General features: G+C 55.8%; 1 protein-coding gene across 1 annotated transcript; it reads left to right on the plus strand.

Moving 5' to 3' along the window:
- The first annotated feature begins 585 nt into the window (after window positions 1-585).
- Window positions 586-20898, plus strand: myo1g (myosin IG). Its single transcript, XM_028817835.2, has 22 exons — window positions 586-850; window positions 3613-3821; window positions 5102-5195; window positions 5399-5564; window positions 7167-7220; window positions 7301-7396; window positions 8204-8320; window positions 8412-8618; window positions 9078-9223; window positions 9344-9458; window positions 9527-9697; window positions 10528-10598; window positions 12068-12142; window positions 13566-13698; window positions 14553-14719; window positions 14806-15013; window positions 15104-15327; window positions 16690-16834; window positions 17097-17201; window positions 17749-17862; window positions 17943-18100; window positions 20407-20898. The coding sequence occupies exons 1-22, from the start codon at window positions 756-758 to the stop codon at window positions 20567-20569; spliced, it is 3033 nt and encodes a 1010-aa protein (XP_028673668.1). The 5' UTR covers window positions 586-755; the 3' UTR covers window positions 20570-20898.
- Window positions 20899-21263: the final 365 nt, after the last annotated feature.

Here is a 21263-nt window from a genome sequence, read left to right on the forward strand (position 1 = left end):
AGCAGAGATCTGGCCTGTTGGCAGCACCTCAGACAGAGACCACCCTGTGCTGAAACGGCTGGCATCTGCCATTCCAGGCTGTGGGTGCCCGTACTGCACCAGTCGTGTGTGTTGTGAGTGATGGGCATGATGTGACACTCCAGCGTCGAGTCTCATCCAAGAAGGGGGTCCGTAAACTTCATGTGTCGGCTGCCATACGTTGATCTAACCAGAGGACGGCAGGTAAACGATTTGTGGCGTCGCCACTGGGATTGACCCGTCCCAGGGGGCAAGTGGCTGGGTGGGCAGCTCCAGGGGGCTCGGGCTTTAATACATCAGGATTGGGTGCCGTGAGTGCGGACCTCCAAAACTCGACAAGACTGGATGGACGTGACATTGAGGAGGACACACATGGCACTAAAGCTACCGTTAGTGGTTCTCGCACGTCCAGCCTGAGAGGGTCTGGGGCATTAGGCATGATACTTGTGGCACCCCCCCAGGTGACCAGTCTCAAGGGGACCGCACCGAGTGACCCTGTGGCCTCCGGGACCTGGACGCCCCTCGTGGTCCGGCAGTTGTGACAGGAAGCCGAGGCCATCAGAAGTGGAGGGAGGCCCAGCAGGCGTCTTATCTGCACGGCTGCGCCGAGCTCTGCCCACAAGCCACAGAGCCGCTTCCTGGTGTCACAGCGCGCCACACCCTCAGCACTGAGCTCGGCTGCTGGATGTCATGAGGCCCGCGACGCCGGCCGCTCGCACGCATCTGCTGGGGTCCCGATGGCGGAGCTGGACAGCTTGGAGTTTGGGAAGTCAGACTTTGTTCTGCTGGATGAGGTGAATATGGAGCAGTTCCTGGCCAACCTGAAGCTGAGGTAAGAGGTGCCACGCGGGCGGGCAGGCGAGGGTGGCGGGCAGCTCGCCGGTGTTGTTTTGTCTCTCCTCCTCCTCGTTTTTGGCCTCCTCATCTGCCCTCGCGGCCCGTTGCTCGCCGTTCTTCTTTCAGTCATCTCTTCCTTCCTTTTCTTCTCTAATTTGCTCTTCCTCTTGTGCCCGAATGTCTGCCGCTCAGGGGTGCTGCCTGGTGGTCTGCACAGTTGGCGACGTCTCTGTTCACTGTCACATGCCTGTCCTCGGCTGGCCAGTCACTCTGATGGCCCCTCTGTGAAGGTGCTGCTCCGCTCTGCCCCCTGAAGGCTGGCATTTCCTGTTCTCCTGGCACAATGGAGTCCCTTCAGTGCTCCTCAAGGTTCTTCAAAGGCCATCGACATCACTTGTAGCCCCCAGCCGGAAATCGCAGCCTATTTCTGTCAGCCGATGTCACTTTTTCAGTGGTGTGCGCTCACTAATTTTACACCGGGGGGTCAGCCTCAGTTCCAGCAAGCAGGTTGCTCTTCCTGCCAGTTTATAACTCGATGCCAGTTATGGCTGCTGATTCCACTCGCCTGCCAGGCAAGACTCACAATCCTTGGCGGCTTCTTTTGGTCCCCAGCAGTGGCACTCGGAATGATTTCATGGCCCCTTTTATCTCACTTGGCCAGCAGTTGACAATGTGATGCCACCGTGGTCACATGTGCACCCATAGACAAGGGGTCTTGTTATTAAATGCAGATAAGAAGAGCTTGAGTGGGCATGGAGAGCGGGCCCCTCCACGTGAAGGCGCTATATTAGTCTGTGCTGTTTGTGACTGAGCCTCCTACAGCCTGGTGACGGTAACGGTTCCGCTTTCCCGCTCATCACCCTCTGCCCACATAGTGGTGGCGCCGTCACTTGAGGCCCCCCCCACACACCTCCTGGCTGTCTTCCAACGGTCGCCACCTGCCCGCCCTCACGTCACACTTCCTCTCTCGTTTCTGTCAAGTGCCTAGTGGCAGGTGACTTGATGATCCGCATGTGACACCCGGGCTGTTTCTGGGTGTTGGCTTTGTTGAGGTGCCAGCCAGCCCACCTGCCGTCACCCCCTGTCCTTGTGCCTGTTTGCCAGGTGTGAGGTAAGTGGCACTCGGAGGCTCATTTCACATTAATGTTTCTACATGTTTATGTTGTGGAGGGCGCTATATAAACTAAATAAAGCCCCCGTCACATGAGGAAGTGCTGGCTTCAGGTCTCGGCCCCCCCGCGCCACCTGGAAGAACTGCAGACGTTCTCCTTAATTTGAAATATGGAGCCTCACGGGTTTGAATTGTTAAAGATGTAGAAGGAAAGTGGTGCCCACCTGATGCCAGCTCTCATAGAGACCTGTGAGACAACAGGCAGAGCACTGGTCAGGGGGCCGCGTCCACCACCACTGGTCTTTATAGGTATGGGTCCTGAAAGACGCAATATTAGAGGGTCTGAGGAGGTTGTCTCTTCGTGCGACTTCTCACTGGCGCTTTGGGCGGCTCAGAGGCTTCATGTCTGGACGCGGGTGGGCAGGCAGGGTGGGCTTTGTGGGTTTGCTCAGCAGAGCTGTCATGCCAGGTGAGCTCAGGGTGGATGGCCGTGTTGTACTGGAGGGAGGAGAAAGGGACCCGCAAAGGGGATGTGGTTTATAGTCGAAGGTCTCCTGTCGGACCCCCAGTACGCACAACAGAGTCACAAATAGCGAAGCCCAAATGTTCTTTATCCAGAAAAGGGAATTTGAAAATAAATCCGAGCAAAGCCTTCAGCGTATCTGCCATCTTGGATAGTGACGGAGTGGAGGATCTCCCTTTAGTCCCACAGTGTAAGTGACGTCACACACGAGAGCGCCGCCAAGTCGTCACCGAAGCAGCAAAGTGGCACATGGCAGAGACCGTGGAGAATAAACGGGTCCATCGAAACGGTGACATAAAGGAATAGTCACCAGACGTGACATGAAGCTGGCACAGCCTGGTCCTAATGCCACTCGGGTCAACAGAGCAAAGGAAGTGGGCACCCCAACCAAGTGGAGAGGGTGACATGCTCAACTGTGTGGACTGGGTGGCGCTTGACGTGAGCAGCCAAGTGGTGTGGAGATGGCCAGCCCACTCCCTCCAGTGACCCATGGCAGAGGCCCCTCAGGGAGCAGTGATGAGAAGGGGGCAAGTCCAGCAGCTTCACATCAGTCTGTCTGTCTGTCTGTCACATCTTTATTGCAGTCTCACACAATTTAGAAATCATTTAGAATGGCATCACAGAGAGCTGAGCTGTTCCATGCCAGTCCGCCCTCGACTCTGTACCCACAACAGTGGGCCTACTATGCGTCTACAACCTCCTGGGTGGCTTCCTTACTTCATGCTGGTGAGGCTCAGCTCAGGTCTGCTGAGACATGTCGCCACTGCAGTGGGCACACAGCTGGCATAGATTTGCATGCCCGTGGAGGGCGGGTCCCTGGTTTGTGTGCTTATTTGCTGAGTGTGCATTGAAACCTCAAGAGGAGATGGCAGCAGCATCTCATCTGGGTGCCCCCTCCAGTCACCCACCCAGATGCCATTGAAGCCACTAATCTGTGACATCGGTCCTTCTGACCCCCCAGCCCCACTTCTTGGTGGCTGACGCAGGAGAAGTGACCAGGATGCCAGTATGAATGCCCTGCCTCATCTGCTGCGGCCGCCCACCCTGAGGGCACACGTGCTGTTGTCTGCCTCTCACCAGTTTTTCAACACCCAAGCGGACTGACGGCTGTGTTTGTGTGCAGGTTTCAGAAGGGCCGCATCTACACCTACATTGGGGAGGTGGTGGTCTCGGTTAACCCCTACAGGCCGATGGAGATCTACGGGACGGATGTGATCGCGTCGTACCGCGGCCGGGAACTCTACGAGCGGCCGCCACACCTCTACGCCCTGGCAGATGCGGCCTACAAAGCCATGAAGCGCTCGGCGAAAGACACCTGCATCGTCATCTCAGGTGAGAAGCCCGCCGTTTAATTAGCTCGTCCCGGCAGAGAGGGGCCGAAATGTTAACCACCTGCCAGTAAGCGCAGAGCGCCAGGACCTTGGGGACACGTGTGCCACTCGTATCCAGCAGGGGGCGTTAGCTCTGTGGGCCGTTCATTTTCACACACGTGGAGTAGGTCACGAAGAGGAAGGTAACGAGCCAAGAGTGAGATGTCACTTAGGACTGGCAGAGTGAGAGCAGAAGTGCTGAGAGGGAGAAGATGACCCTGCCTGGGCAGCAACCACCGGGCACTCTAACAAGCTTAAACATGTTAGCCCATATGAGGTTGTCCGGCAGATTTCTTCATTTAATCCAACGTGGCATACTGGGCAGGACTGGCACAAAGTGGCAGCACTAAATACCGTAGAGTGACCAGTCAGAGCCCATCATGGCCGCCATGTCTGTGGAGAGGTCCGGTGGTAAAGTGCTCTGATGGCTGCCCTGGCATTTGGAATAACGAACCATTCGGGCATCCCGGTATCTTAGAATCGACCCTATGCCAAGGCTGGCTGTGGTGGTCTTCTCCAGTTAAGGTCCTCTCGGCCGCACAGGCACTTGTGAGGGTTTTATGGTGGTCCGGTCCTTTATTCAGAATGTCCCCAAATCCCAAATTCAGGCCATGCAGTCTGTGGACCCTCAGTGTTGTCACAATTCGACAGAAGAAATGATCTGGCAGGACAAACGTCCGACATTCACAGACGAGTGTGAAAGATAAAACGCGGATGACTGGTGACAGAAACCAAAGTCAAGGAGAAGGTGGCACTGCATGCCACGCAGCCTGATCGGCGCCACACGTGAATCTGCACTTACACTCGACTATCGGCCCCTGCCCACTTCAACGTGGCAGCCAAGAAGGAGCTGGCAGAGTGAAGGCCTGCAGCATGGAAGTGACACGCCCCCTGGGCCCTTCCTGGACTCTTCACCAATAGAAATGCGCTGGCACGACCCTCCACCCCCCCCTGCCCCAGGCTAGCTGGTCTTGCCTGTTTTCAGGAGCACTGCCTGTGCGGGACGTCACAGTTCCTCTCCGGCGCAGCTGGTTTGTTGGCATCGTGACAGAAGAGCAGGGCTGGCCACCATTAACACGACCCCAATAAGTGCAAACACGCTCAGCGTCACAGACAATGCGATACGTGAATTAGGTGACTGGTAACCGGACGGAGGGCATGTGTCACCCGGGCTGTACTGTGCTGTGCCCGGATCGTGCCACCTCAGAGTAACTCGACGCTTTCTGTTTCCTTGCTTGCCAGGTGAGAGCGGAGCAGGGAAGACGGAAGCCAGCAAGTACATCATGCAGTACATCGCCGCCATCACCAATCCCAGCCAGAAGCAGGAGGTCGAAAGGTGAGGGGGCCGTCAACAGGGAAGCCCCGAGGTAGACGTTAGGAGAACAGAAAGGTGAAAACAGCGGGCACTACCGGGCAACTCTCTGGGACCCATAGGGGGGAATCTGAAGTAGTGTAGTCGGCAAGATCTGAGCTGGGCGAAGGGGCACAGGAAGAGGGAGGCAGCAGGTCACAGCTCACCCGACTCTCTTTGTCTTGAAGCATCAAGGACGTCCTGCTGAAGTCCAACTGCGTGCTGGAGGCGTTTGGCAATGCCAAGACCAACCGCAACGACAACTCGAGCCGTTTTGGGAAGTACATGGACATCAACTTCAACTTCAACGGAGAGCCGACGGGGGGGCACATCAACAACTACCTGCTGGAGAAGGTGGGAGGCCAGCGGAGACCTCTGCTGTGAGACACGGGGCAGGCCAGGTGCGGGCAGATGCCAGGCCTGTGAGGGTGCCACTCCTTTGGGGTCTTTACGCTCAAGGAGTTCACTTTGGACTTTGAATTTTGTTTTCTTAGTTTATGTGGCGCCACCTCAGCTCGTCTCCGTGGTGACTGATGATGTCATCGGGTGGGATGACGTAAATTACCCGCTGCCACTTTCCGGGTAGGCCTGAGCGTGAGGCCTCTTTGTTTGTTTGGTTTGGACCCTGGTGCCCCTCGTGCCCTCTTCAGGTTCTCATTGCTTCAAAAGCCGTTTGGGAGTGCCAGGCTGGGAGCCTCACGAGGGTAGAGGGCACAATGCTGGAGCACGGCCCTCCCATCATGTGACTGCTGCACGGCCCAAGATGTGCCATTGAAGGGGTGGGGGCACCGTGCCATGCTTTTGTGTCCCACTCATTCAGCTTGTAGTGATCACGGCAATGGTCTTGATTACCCCGAGCAGGGGTTGCCCAAAGTGTGTCCTCGGTACCCACATGGGCGTGGAGTTTGCATGTCCTCGTTGTGGCTTTTGCTCCACCAGCTTTCCTTCCACATTCCGAAAACATTATCGAGCATTCCTTACACTGGCCAGGTAGTGTGGGCATGAGTAGATCTGTCCAGGGTTGCTGTGGGGATGCCCTCTGGGCGTGGGTTTATAAATGCATGGGTGTAACTTGAGTGCCCCCTACTGGCATGCCTTCAGTACTCACAACTTGCACGCGGTGCTGACAGCTGGTGGTTTAATTGATGCCTTTCTTAAGAGTACGGGGTGCCCCACTGGCATTTGTCGAGCACCGACTGCCCATCTCAGCCCTGCCTGGCAGCTCCACATAGTAGACTGTTAGGTCCTCTTGCACCCGCTGTTTGGCTGCTCTGAGCTTGTGGCTCGCTTTCGTGCAATGGGCTCTTGACTGGCACACGAGCCCAGCATGCTGTCAAGTTACAAACAGAGTAGGCAGGTATGGTGGGCACTCCATCCACGTGTGAACCAAGAGGACCCCTTCTGTGCTCCCACGTGTCAGATTCCTTAGTCTACACCTCGTGCCCTTCAGTGCCCATCAGTTCATTTGAGTTGTGTTTGATGGTGGCCTGATGGTCTTCTGTGTTGCTGGGCAAAGGCCTGGTCTGATGAGGTGGCATCAGTGGTCAGTGCATCTGCCTGGCACCTCCTGGGATATGACTTTCTATCCAAGTGTGTTAAATACCTCCAGGTGGCATGGCTCTCTCCCTGCCCACGTGGCACTCACTCAATCTCTGCCTCAGTCTGGGCTTTTCTTTTGCTTACCCTCACATCCTGAAGATGCCCATGTTAGGTTCATCAGTGACTCGGAAGTACCCGATGAGGCCAGGGTTGGTTCCCAGTTCTGAACTGGATTAGGCCAGTTTGGACAACTTATCTACTACTGACTAAGCAGGCTGGCATCCTGCCCGAATGCCCACCAATGGCAGCATGAAAAGAACTACATAACCTAAAACCACAAGACACAGAAGTCGCCCTCCAGCGTACTGCAGATGCCACGTCCCGCCCCAACTGAGCCGTCTTTTCTTTCCCTTGTAGTCACGGGTGGTGAAGCAGCAGGCTGGCGAGAGGAATTTTCACACCTTCTATCAGGTAGGAGGATGTCGACGTTGATTTGTGTGGCCATGTGCCGCCCCATGCCCAGCTCACCACACTCTGTCTTCTCTTTCCAGTTGCTTTCTGGAGGCTGTGAGGAGATGCTTGAAGCTTTGGGCCTGCACAGAGATGCCAATGGCTACCGCTTCACCAGAGAGGGTGCCATTTGCAATGTAAGTACATGGCGCTGCCCACATTGGGGTGCAGGGGCTGCAGGGGGCTGCATACAGCAGTATCAGTGCCACCCAAAATGTGTCCATGAGGAGCCACATAAGTTCATTCAAAGGACTGGCAGAGATACCCTGGCACATCAAATGCCCACGTCTGGCATGTTCTATGTGCTTTCCATTTTTACTGCCGGCAATGGGCCGTGTTACTTCAGTGGGTTGAAAATCATCACTTTGAAAGCCATTCAAGGTGTGCGATGCCCTTTTCAACCACAGGGTGGCACTGATCTGGGTGTATTACCCCTCCCACAGAAGTTTAAAGACAAACATTTGGGTAACCCGCTTTGTGTTTCGTGGCCATCCACTTAGCACTTAAAATGACATTCTGTCCTCACACCTTGAAGTTGGGTGCCACGGGCACAGCCTACTGTCACAGTGCCCAGTCCTTGAACTTTGTCGTGCCATTTTCCAAAGTCTCTGATGTCTCCTAAGGGTTTAGGGTCAGGTTTAGGGTGCCATGCTGGTCAGTGCTTGTTGCTCAGATCCTTCTGCCCACCTACTGCCATGCTTTGTTTCATTGAATGCCTACTGCTGGAGCACCAATTCTCCTCATGGCACATCTCTCCTGGCCTGGCGCTGTATGCATGCATATCCGACATTGGCTGCCTGGTGGTCTAAATTTGTGGGACGCAGCATTAAGAAGAGGAGGCAGAAGTGTCGCCGCAGAACGCTGGCACCTGAAAGCTCCGCCATGGTGGTGCCCCTGAGACACCATTGGCTTGTGGCGCCGACTGTCACCTTCTCCCTCCACAGACGGTCAGTGATGACAAGTTGAATCACCGGGCTGTGCTCCGTGCCATGCGGGTCATCGGCTTCAGTGACGAGGAGATCCAGTCCATCTACAACCTACTGGGCACCATCCTGCACTTGGTGAGCTACTGCCATTCGTGCTAAAGCCCCCTGACCTGCCTGCCTGCCCACCCACCCATTTCCCGGTGTCCTGAGTGTCATTTCTCCCCAGGGTAACGTGGAGTTTGAGAACGACGAGGACATGGCGGTCATCCGAGACCTGGACGTCATGGAGCAGATTGCCTGTCTAATTGGGTCAGAGACGGACGCCGTGCGGCGGGCACTGCTGTACCGTACAGTGGCCACTGGAGTCGGCGAGGTCTTCAACAAAGGGCACAGTCCCGAGGAGGCCCGCTTTGGGAGGGATGCCTTTGCCAAGGTAATGCCACACGTGCTGGTGCTCTCATGGGAGATTGGTTCTCAGTCTCGTGCCCCGTGGCACTGATGACTGCAGTGCATCCTGGGACGCATCTTCACTCGTGCAGGGTCCCTGTTTGTAGAAGCCGACCCTCTCACACTGCCCCCTAGTGGCCCAGAATTGCCAGCCTCTCTGGCACACTCCCTAATGGTGGACAGTAAGATAGTGAACCTTGATGCCCACCGAGCTCAGCCCGCCAAGTCAGGATGGCTCTGCTTTACCAGCTGTTGGGATGACAGTGGGCGTCTCCACTGGGTGCCGGAGGCAGTCATTGCTCCTGAGACCGGTGAGGGCTGGCAGTGCCCTTACTGCCTTTCGGGAGCCTCTCCCTACCCAGACACACACACATGCCCACACATGCCCAGCCAGTCTCCCTTGCACAGGTGTGGCACCACCCTGACTGCACTCTCCCACTTTCAGGCTCTCTACGAGCGGCTCTTCTGCTGGATCGTCCGCCGCATCAACCACGTCATCGAAGTGAAGGACTACGACCCAGCGCGGCACGGCAAGAACACGGTCATCGGTGTGCTGGACATCTACGGCTTTGAGATCTTTGACAACAACAGGTGTGCCCTGCAATGGACTGGCTCACCTAATAAAAAAAGAGTGGTAGATCCATGAGAGGGGTCATGCTTGGCGTAAAGGCGCTATATTATCATTGTCTTCCTCGTCTTCTCTCTACGCAGCTTTGAACAGTTCTGCATCAATTACTGCAACGAGAAACTCCAGCAGCTCTTCATCGAGTTGATCCTTAGGCAGGAGCAGCAGGAGTACCAGCGGGAGGGCATCGAGTGGCAGCATGTGAGTGCCAGCGGGCATTGGGGGGTGGGCCCCAGGCCATGCCAGCACTAATACTCTGTGGCTTTCAGATCGATTACTTCAACAACCAGATCATCGTGGACCTGGTGGAGCAGCCACACAAGGGCATCATTGCCATCCTGGACGAGGCCTGTCTCAACGTTGGCTCGGTCACTGACACCATGTTCCTGGACACCATGGATGCCAGGCTGATCAGACATCCCCACTATACTAGCCGCAAGGTGAGCTGCTGGCGTGCCCACTTTGAGGGGCCGGGCTGTGTCTGGGCACAGGAATTGACCTCGAACGGGTACTCGCAGTACCAGTCTTGTGTCCAGTAGTGCCCTCCTGTTGTGGCACACAAGTATAGGCCACCACCCGATACAAGTCCTATGCCTTGTGCCCTTTGGCCTTTGAATGGGCAGAAATGGTGAAGGTGGCTTATGTGTGCAAATCCCTAAAATGTAAAATTTCAAACTGGCGACCACTGCGCGCCAACACTAGCACTTGTGGTCCAGTCAGGCAGCACTGGTGAGTATGGGCCCACTGTAAGTGACAGGAAGTTAAAGGTGAGCACAAATCAGTGGGCATGTTGAAGGAAAATCAAGGTCATGTGACACAAGGGACAGACTGTCAGCTCGAGACATTGGACCACCTTATCACCCGGGCAAGGGACCCTGAATATCAATGGAGTCTCAGAGGATGAATGAGAATGACCAGACAGTCGGTGGGTCAAAGGGGCAGGGGCATGGGCATTGAGGCAGGGTCAAAAAGGTGACAGGGAATCTGGAGACAGGTGGCATGGCAATGGAGTTTGGTTGAAGGGGGCAAAACGAGGTGGCCCTGCCCAGTTTAACCCCCGGGGCTCCAGCTCTGACTGTCCGTGCCAACGGTGCTCCGTCGGCCTTGTGTGTATTTGTGTGCCCATCACGCTGGGTATGCAGCTCCACTTATCTCTACAGCCCAGGGTGAAATGGCAAAGCGCGCTGTTGTAAAGTCACTGCATGTGCCCGCAGGGCCATTGGAGGGGAGGCCAAGTGCCCGTCACTGACCATTTGTGTCTTCTTCGCAGCTGTGTGCCACTGACAAGACAATGGAATTCCGTAGAGACTTCCGGATCCGGCATTATGCAGGAGATGTCACGTGAGTAGCCAGGGTTAGGGTGGGGGTCCGGGCATCTGTGTGGGGCCCAAGCTGAGCGTGGGCAGAAGGGCACAAAAGCCAAGATGGAGAGAGTGACTGTAAGGCGGCATAGTGACATCATACATGATGTGACTGAGGTGTCGTGACTGGCACGGGGTGCTGCCGCTACAGCATCTTTCACGTCGACATCTTCATCTGTCATTACACTGGCGGCACCTCAAGTCAGAATATGCCTGCCCTCTCTACACTGAGATATAGCGCCTTTTGGTTTGCCCTGATGACTCTGTAGCTCAGGGGTCTTCACTGGTGGTCCTGGAGGTCCGGTCCTGTTCTGGATTGGAGCTGCCAAAGCAGCGAGGTGTGGGCCTTAAATCGACTTCACTTCCTTTAAATGGCCGCCATGGCTTTCGCTGTTTTCTGTTCCTGGTGAAGCGTAAAAGTGAAAGGCGCCAGCCGCTCTCAGGGCATGAAGTGAAGTGAAGTGCGAGTCTGCTCTGCTCACCCTGTCTGACGTTCACAGCGAGCCACGGGGGTACACAGCCAGGACCACCTTGTAATTAGGGAACTGCTTGGAACAAAAACCTACAGCCACTACCGTGGCGGATCCTGGCAGCAGCGGTGGCACAGAGCAGGAAACACTCAAGGAGATACCAGGCCATCACCTGCGCATGCCATGATACCTGGGGTCGTCGGAGTCACACAGAAAGTGACCCCCAAGATGCCCACCTCGTCATTTTGTCACCCTTAACTGTGTGTGCCATGAAAGGCGCTGATAAAGCAAATCTTGCGCTGCCTGATGTTTTGTTTTTTGCCCGTTTTGTTTGTCGTGGCTGCCAAATGCCCTTCAAGTTGCCCGTCTAAACATTCTGGGAGTCCGTCGGATCCTTCAGTCACCTTGAGAGGGGGCAGTCGGGCACAGGAATGATGGCAGTGCAGCCTTTTGCCTCGCTCTTCAAACCTCTGCCAGCCTCCACCCTGAAGTGCGTCTGCCACCTCCTTGTTCCCATTTGCATAAGCGCTCTCCCCTTTTTGTAGCGGCCCCTTGCCCAATGTGACCTACTTCAGCCAGTTTAGGCACAAGCAGAACTGGCACAGATGGTGCTACAGAGAGGTGTCGGCCACACGACGGGCAGTGCCATCCAGTGGTGACAGGGGAGGTTTGTCGTGTCTCCATCAGCCGACACAAGTGTTTCCTGACATATGCTGGCCAGGCCAGCACCATCGGGTGGTGACTGTCACATGACGGGGCACTGTCACCCACTGCACTTTCTGTCGGCTCTCATTTCGTCACCTCCACCATTGGCTACCCACGATGTCCTGTATCGGTCAGACGAGACTGACATAAGAGTCATGGTGGCACCAAAGCAAGCTGTCCCTCCCACTCCTCTGGGGCCACCATACTTGAACCCATCGCAACCACTGGCACTCCTCTGTGGGTGCCCGGGCTGACGCAGTGTCTCTTGTTGCAGGTACTGCATCGAGGGCTTCCTGGACAAGAACAAGGACCCCCTCTTCCAGGACTTCAAGCGGCTCATGTTTAACAGGTAGACCGACGCCTCGCGGTGACCACTGGGGTGCGCTGTGCCCTTCAGCCTTCCTTTTGCTCTTCCATTGGCCATTCTGTTGTGTCACAGCTGTTTTTAGCACCTTCTCTACGTGTGGGCACCCGTTACCATGGCAGCCTGGAGTGACTCACCTGTTACATAATGTGCTCGTCTCAGTATACACGCGGCTCGAGCAAATGTCCGTCAGCCCCCAGAAGAATCTCGAAGAACAACATGTGAGACCAGTGAGGCTGATGCCATGTTTGAGGTGCCAGCTCAGCTGCAAAGGGCTTTACAGAGTCGAGAAGAGAGCATCAGAGGGCGCGGGTGGTAAGCTCTGCCCATTAGTGGCACAAGACTCAGCGATGGGAGTCTAGGATGTGATTATAAAACAATATAGTGCCTTTCAGGTGCCCACTCGGCTGCGGTGACAGTCATTAAACACCTAGCAGTTCATAAAGGGTGGGCATGGAAATCAAGCCAGCATCTCGACTCCTCTGCTACGTGTCAGGTCCGTGTGTCACGTAGTAGTCTTGACTCTGTTGCCAGAGTCACCGGGAGTGGCTCTTGGTGACATTGCCATATGCCTTTTGACCCCTAACTGGCTGGCAAACCTGCTATATAAAGCACAGACTGATCTCTTTTCACCCACTTCTCTCAATGTGTTGAGATGTCACCAGCTGAGTCACATTTCTACTGCCATGCCTCAAGGGAAATGCTGAAGTGTGAGGCGGCGGTAGGAGTTTATTAGCCAGCAGGTGGCACTGTGGGGACATTCCAGGGCTGTTTAGGTGCCACACAACCACAAAGAGGGTGGCATGCATGCCAGGCAGCTGTGATGGCAGCTCCTTTCTCACTTTTGGCTGCTCGCCTTCTCAAGTGTGTCTCAAGTGTGACACGTCCCCAAGGTGCTCTGCCAGTTCAAAGGGCACATCACATTAGCAGGATCAGCAAGCAGCCCCTTGCGTCGGGATGGTCATTGGACCTCGAAAGGCACTATGCGAGCCAATGTCCTGGCTTTGTGGTGGTTGGGCAGTGCCACGAGGCAGGGTGACCACTGTGTCTCTGTCCTCACTGATTATTTATTTATTTATTGCACCCTGACCTCCAAAGTAAAGCCCGCAGAGACAAGAGGGATATGGCATTGCCACCAAGCGAGCACTAGCAGAGCGGGCAAGGTGCTTGGCAGAAGTAGCGCAGCCACTTTAAGAGAAAAACAAGTTCAGGCCATTCAAGAGAGCTGGCAGTACTCGCAGGACAGGTGGGGACTTGGGCTGTCATGTCTGAACACAAGGCGCTATATTCCCAGGCAGGCCCCCTCTCCTCCCAGTCTGGTCCCTTTCAGTTTAATTGGTTTGAGGTCTGCGGCGCGTCTCTCCCTGCTTTGCTCCCTTTACTCCTCCCTCTCTGCTGTCTCTTTCAGCTCTGACCCAGTTTTAAAGGAGATGTGGCCTGAGGGACATCTGAGCATCACTGAGGTGACCAAGAGGCCTCAGACGGCAGCGACACTTTTCAGAAACTCCATGGTGGCACTGGTGGAGAAACTGGCCAGTAAGGTGAGCAGACGTCCCTCGTTTGGCATGACGCCAGACCGATTCACTGAGTGACTGAAATGGAAATGTGGACGCCAGTGCTCTGGCGCTGGACGTAGAAAGCGCCTTTCATGCAACCCACCCATGCCATTCCTGGTCATGGCTAAAGTCTCATTGGTCAGAACGAGTCCCCAGCAGTCTCAAGGGGTCTCTGCGAGTCTCATTCTTCTTTATATACATGAGATGGAAGTGATGCCCGGGGTGCCAGGTCATACCAAGTGCCCATGTAGTCCACACGCAAGAATACAAAATGAGGGCACAGACCCCACCCACAGCCAGGTCTGAGCATCATCCAATCAAATCAAGATAGAGAGTCAAGCTCTCTACAATCCATCCAATTGGCTGTGTCCCATCAGGAGGGCACGTCTCAGTGGTGGTGCCCCGCCTCCTTCAGGCAAAGCCTTCCCCCACACCCCCCTCCACCCCACTAGATAAAGCCAAATGCGGCACATCCTGCCAGAGCCACCCAGCCTCAAGAGGACCAGGTGGGCTCCGTCCCAAGCCCCCCCCCCATGCTGGCCTTCCATTTCACGTCCCCAGCCCCTCCATCCTGTGTCTGCCCTTTAAAAACCCTGGATGGCGCTGCTGCTTCATGGCTCTGTGCCCGCTCCCACCACAGCAGGTGTCTGGCCTGAGGGCTTCAGTTTCTTCCCAAACATTGGCACAAGATGAGTGAGTGAGTGAGTGTGCCCACTAATGGGCTGGCATCCTGTCCACAGCTGGTTCTTGTCTTGCCACCACAACACGGTGCAGATAAAGTGAGTGAATCATTTATAGCGCCTTCCTCCAAGACCAGACCTCTCCACTCTGCCTTTCAGGAGCCCTACTATGTGCGCTGCATCAAACCCAATGATGCCAAGTGCCCGTTGGCGCTGGATGAAGTGCGGTGCCGTCACCAGGTGGAGTACCTCGGCCTGCTGGAGAACGTGCGGGTGCGCCGGGCGGGCTTCGCCTACAGGCAGCCGTATGCACGATTCCTGCTGAGGTGAGGGCAGCGCCCACCATAGAGGGTGGCACAGGAGTGAGCCCTCACCGCTAATCCTTTTTAAATCTCCTCTGCCCACCTTGCAGGTACAAGATGACCTGTGAGTACACCTGGCCCAACCACCTGATGTGCTCGGACCGCGAGGCCGTGGAGGCCATTGTCAACCAGCACGGCTTCCAGAACGACGTGGCCTACGGCATCTCCAAGGTGTTTGTGCGCCATCCGCAGATGCTGTACCAGCTTGAGCAGGAGCGCCTCAACCTCATCCCCATCATCATCCTCTTCCTGCAGAAGGTAGGCCTCGTTTATGTAACTACAGCCACCTGGCCACTAGGGGGCCACAGAGCTGCTCACTCACTGTGAGGTCCTCTGTGCCCGATGCAGGTGTGGCGCGGCACGCTGGCCCGGAGACGCTGCCGCCAAATGCGTGCCATCTACGCCATAATGGCCTGCTTCAAGCACCACAAGGTGAAGGCCCACTTCCGTGAGGTGGAGCGGCGCTTTGCAAATGTGCGCAACATGAGTGACTACGGAAAGAGTGTGCCCTGGCCAAGTCCTCCGGCGGTCCTGCGGAGCTTTCAGGAGAACACCCAGTATCTGTTTCGCAGGTGAGTTTGGCACTCAGTCCGGGTGGCAGCATTGGCATCTCGGTGCTGGAGCAGAAGTCGGGGAAAGTGAAGCAAGTCAAAGAAATCAAGGCAAACTCTAAATGAGCCAGTGCCCATGGCTGGCACCAGTCAGGTGTGCCCCCAAGTAGCTGGATGGGAATATAACTGTAGGGGTGGCACGGAGACTCGGGACTGCCACGGATTCAAATCCCAGCTCACATTGCCCAGGGCCTCCCAGATCGTATTACCTGGCGCGCCTGCCCAATCCGGACATGAGAGAGGCCAGCGCTAGCAACTTGGTGCCAGTCCTTCTGGGTTTGGCTTCAACTCTCATGGGACTCTCGGACTGGATGACATTGGCAGATGATTAATGAAGGAAATCGCTCTGGTCATCTGCCAACCCTGGGTGGTGCCCCGCTCAACCAACTGGTCACACCTCTGGTTACGCCAGTTCTCTTAAACAGACCCTGGGGGCTTCTGAACTGTCCAATCAGCCACTGCTCATAGATTCACCGAGGGGCACACAGCAGGGCGTCACGTGGGTATCTGTGACCAGCCTGCCCTGCCATCACGTGTGCCAAAGGGCCTGTTGTCTTTGTAATGAAACACATGCAGATTTCATGCTAAGGAGGTGCGCCCACACATGCACACACACACACTGGCTGGCGCTCATTAAGTTCACGGCGTCACCCACCGGCGGTGACATCCACTGCCTCCTTTTCATTAGATTGGCACCATCTGTGAAGAACCTGCCTGCTTTGATAGACTGTTGGCATCCAGACGGTGGACAGGATGCCACCGAGGTGGCTAATAGGATGTGAAGTTGTGTAGAGCACACTGGTGAGGGAATCCTATGTACTGTTGGGGGTCTTCATATTATAAAAAAAAACAGCTAGGTGGGCAATGGAGGGCAACCAGGGAGGCCCACCTAAAGGAGCTGAACCTTTACAGTTTAATAAACAGAAGGGGACCTGCATGGAGTGCTTAAAGTTACAAAGGGAATTAGAATGGGGGTCCCGGGAGGGAGGGTCCGAGCTGTTGACTTCAAACTGCGTTCTTCAACAGGGACACAGGGGGCACCAGAGGGACATTTGTTAAGGGCTGACATCACACAGAGAGGCTCGGGCACCATGTAGTGCGGCAGACTTGATGTCATTTATTGTTCTTGGCACTTCCACTGGCGTAGGGTAAGGTGCCACGCAGGAGGGCAAAGCCTGGCAGTCTGGAAACTGTCCTGTGGCAATTCAGTGAGCTTCCTGAGGGGCTTTAGAGACCTCCAGGTCTTCACAGCTAGTCCTCATGTTGACTGGGCAAGATTTGTGTTGGACCCTCACAGCTGACAGGGTGGCTTTATGCCCACAGGTGGTGGGCACGGCAGATCATAAAGAACATCCCACCATCACACATGCCGGAGGTGCGGGCGAAGGTGGCCGCCATGGAAGTTCTACAAGGGGAGAGGATGGAGTGGGGCCACTCGAGGACCTGGGAGCGCAACTACCTGGCCAGTGTGAGTACTGCCCATTGCCGGGTGGGTATCGCCTTTCGTCTGGAATCGCCTTCTTGGTGACTTTAGGGGCCGTTTGGGACTTCACCATAGGGTGCAGCGGCGGGTATTAGTGATGTGGCCTGTGAAGGAGCTCATTGGATTAGGATTTACATGGATAAATATGGATCTGTATGATAGATGGCAGAGGCCGAGGGCACAGTGCCAAGCCTGCCATGTCTGCCACCTGACTGCAGCTCTCCTCTGCTTTGTTCTCTTCTCCCAGATAAAAGATGGCGGGCCGCTGGCCGGTCAGTTCACCAAGGTGGCCAAGGATCTGCAAAGCAAAGATGCCTACAGTGCCGTGCTCTTCTCCTGCCTCATCCACAAGGTTCGTAGGGGGCCATGTGCCAACCAAAGGGTGCCCAGTTTCCTCTCCTCTGTGTTTTGCAGGGTGTCCGTCTTTATGCTGATTCGACGTGTCCACTGCTCTTGAGTGGCGCCCCCAACAGGCTGTGTTCTGTGTGCGTCTAGGATTGGGATGTGTGACAGTACGGCATCACCCTTGAGTGCCCTGCAATGCCAGTTGCTCTCCTTTTAAGCACATGGCGATGCACCGTTGCCCCCTGCAGGCTGACTTTCCTGGCGCGTGCCCCCTGTGTTAGGTATGAGGCACACAGGAAGGAACTCGGCCAGGGATGCCAACGGGCTTCTGCCAGCCATGTCATTAGCATCTGCATGGCGCTGCCCCACTCTACATGCCCCATTCAGATGTCAACGGGCACTTGGTGCAGCCTTTCAGAGTCGACAGATGGGGGGGCAGCAGACAGCAGTGGCCCGCAGTGTCGCCACCTGAGGCAGGTCTTGTTGCTGTAGTCGCCAGCCTCAAGGGGGCACCGCTGGCCTCCATCTCTCAGCCTGCTGTCTTTTGCTTGCAGGTCAACCGGTTTAACAAGAGCAAGGAGCGGGCACTGCTGGTCACCGATGCCCTCATCTACAAGATGGAGCCACGCAAGAAGTTTAAGGTGCTGAAGAAGGTCCCCCTGAGTGTGGTAAGCCATGCCCCCAGCCGACTTTATATAGTGCCCTTCCCGGCTCCCAGTTGACTCTGTGTCTGCCATGCGTGCCATAGGTGACCGGCGTGAGTGTGACCAGCGGCAGGGATCAGCTGGTGGTGGTGCACACGGTCCAGAAGGACGACATGGTCATCTGCCTGCAGGGCGCGGGCGCCGACGAGAATGAGGACCACGTGGGGGAGCTGCTGGGCGTGCTGGCTGACCACTTCAAGAGGTGAGTGCTGCGCTGCAAAGTGCTGACCGCAGAGTGCCAACAATAGAATGGGGGGCACTCGCTGAAAAGCAAGGGGCAGCTCGGTGGGGACACGTTGCCAGTGTGCTGTGAGGTCCTTGGGCTCAAGAAAGCAGCAGCTGGCACAACTGTCAAGTCATAACAGCTGGGAGCACAGCTTCCTTTACGAAAGGAGTGATTGGCACACTCAAGGCAGAAAGTGACTTCTTGGCACTTCTCTTTGACTTTGATGTACTGTTTATGCGTGTGACGTCTCCACATCGGACCATCGAGACGGGCAGGAACTTTATGAAGAAGTCAGAACATGGGCTGAGTGCAGAACACCGTGCTGGGCACACTCTATTTCCCTGCGCCACCCACCAGACTGCTGTCCACCAAGGCCTTTTATCCTTTTGCCACCCGGACAGGCCAGGTATCTCAGTTTCGAAATGAGCAGCAACACGAGGTGAAGCGCTAGTCTCTTAAAGTGGGCACCTGGGCACAGGCACACGCCCCTGAGAGGGGTGTGAATGAAAGACGAGCCGTGAATGCAGTGCCCGTTCGGGTAGGCCAGTCACACGCTCCCCTCATGTTTGATTGCGCTGCCACTGCCCTACCCCCAGCTCCCCCCATACTGGCAGGTGTAACCCACCAGCAGGCTTTTGTCACAAGCTGGGTGAAAGGTCAAGCTCCGCCCACACCATCTGCCATGACAGCTGGCCACACGCGCCTGCCAGCTCTGCCCATTTATCTTGTCAGTCGCTTGTTCCGATTTGCACAAGAAAGAGCGCCCATGTGCTGCGGCCTGCTGTGCCCATTGTCTGACCCACAGGAAGGTCCTCATCACCGAGGTGCTTGTTGGAGGAGCTTGCTCTCTTTATAGCGCCTTGCATGCCCGGACTTTGAAATGGCCAGTCTCTGCCAGTTTGCTCTCGGTTGAGACGACCTGAGGGTCACACGGTGTGTGGGTGGCAGGACCTGAACCGGCCTCTGCCTCGTGCTTTGCCCAGCAGGGGTCAGGGGTCTTGTCTGCCGTCGCCCTCCCATCCTGCCTCTGTAGTCATGACACAGTACAGATGCTTCATTGTCATGGTGATGGTAACTAGGCGACAGTGGTGCTAATGCTCATTAGCAGCTCAAAAGGCATAAAGGGGGGGGGGGTTGTTTGGGGGCGGAGCCAAGCTCAGTCAGCTGTTCGTTCACCCGACGAGGGGCGGCTGCGCGGTCGGGGGATGGGAGGCTCATCACGCTGTTTGTGTCACAAGCTGCTCCTGAAATAACTTGAGATGGCAGAGCTTGGCAACGCGGGTCTCCAAGGGGCCAATTAGAGCGAGTGCCGCCGCCTGTGAAGAGCCTGATGCCAGCGTAGGACTGACAGGGGTGTGCCAGTCCTGGCTCTGGCATGGGTAGAAGCTGATGCCCTGTTGTCCTGCTCCTCCATATTGCCAGAAGAGGACCTGGTAGGGGGGTCACGGGGACTCCTTGGTGTCTCATCCTAGCTGTGCCCGCAGTAAGAGAAGAGATGGTGTGTCGCCCTCCTCGCAGTGCCATTCAGCCTTAATTCTCTCTCTCTCTTGCTTTCATGTGGTCGTATTTGGCTTGGCCATGAATGGTGCCCACCATACTACGCAGTGCCACTGGCTGTTGGCATCACATCTGATCACTCATGTAACCTGCCCAGTCAGGGTGGGACAGATGAAGAACTCCTTCATCTACAGCCAAGTGAAACTGGTGACAGAACAAACATGCCAGCCTTTGTCTCTGTGGGCACTGTGTGCTCAACAGGGCACCCCGGGTGACTCACATGCTTACTGTAGCCAGAACTACACCAGGCACGATGTTCACTGGTGCCATCACAGTGCCCCACCACTGCCAGTCGTCCTCACTGCCTCTCTGAACTCATTGAAATGCTGCCAGGCTGTGTTTGTACTCGTTTGAGCTGGCAGAAGCAAGTATGCTTGGCACACAGACCTGACTGGGCACTGAGGGACTGGGTTCAAATGGCAAATGGAACCCACAGCACCCTCACCTGGCATGACTTTGGTGTGAGAAGGTCACCTGCTGACAGTTTAATTAGTGGGCACACTCTCTTTACCCACCTTTGATGACGGGTGTTCTGTGTTGGCATTTTCAATCACTGGCTGAAGGAGACATCACCACTGATGAAAAGCAACAGGAGACCCCTGCTGAGAGCGTGGCTGGTACCACCCACCACAGAGGGCACAAGGACCCCCCGTGCCCCCTCACTGCTGAAAGGCGCCATATTGTGATTGAGTCCTAATGTTTCATTTTTCCTTCTCTTGTCACAGGGTGAAGAAGCCCCTCCAGGTGGCCGTGCGCCCCTCGGCCATCCCGCTCCACATGTGTGGAAAGCAGCGAACGGTCAGCGTGGAGAAGCGAAGCGGGCAGAGGCAGTCTGAGTTCAGCAAGAGTCGAGGAGGAGGCTTCGTCCTCCGTGTGCCGGACCACTGACCGGGTGGGTTGGGGGGACCCCGACCCACGACCTCTCAGTTATGGTGAACCCCGTCTACAGGACAGATAGTGCCAGGCGCTCTGGTCACATGGCCAGCACCCCCTGCAGGTGGATGGCTGTGATGCACTCAAGAACACCTGCTCACATCTGACCTGGCAGCCTCAGGTGGCTCACCTGCTCTGCCCGTGTGTCACATGACCCGACAGACTTGTAGGTGGTACACAGGGCCTGTGACTGTGATGGGGTGGGAGGGGGCATTTAGGCCACCACAATGTACAGGCAGTCAATAAAATGAGGCCAGCATGAGTGTGCAGAGATGGCATGGGCACAGGAGTGTGTGATACCCTACGTTTTGACTGTCCAGCTGGGGGCGCTCACTCTCGTGTACACACAGCAGGGCACCAGCGTTGTATGCCACTTCCAACCGTGCTATGAAGAAGATGCCACCATCTTCCTGCTGACTATGCCATGCTGTCTCTCTTTTCTCTTCTGACTGAACATGGCATGAACTGAAGCCCCCAGCTTGGAGCTCCATGGCAACCCCTGCCTGCTGTGTGCCACTTACCTGAAAACAGGAGACGTCAACCTGCTTATTTCTTCTCTGCCCCCTGGCACTGTCCTAAATTTTAATAATGGGGGATGGACTGTTTGTGGTCTGGCGCTGGCACCCCCTTCAGGAGGCTCTTTGTGGAC

This window comes from Erpetoichthys calabaricus, chromosome 13 (assembly GCF_900747795.2).
Source record: "Erpetoichthys calabaricus chromosome 13, fErpCal1.3, whole genome shotgun sequence".
Lineage (NCBI taxonomy): Eukaryota > Metazoa > Chordata > Cladistia > Polypteriformes > Polypteridae > Erpetoichthys > Erpetoichthys calabaricus.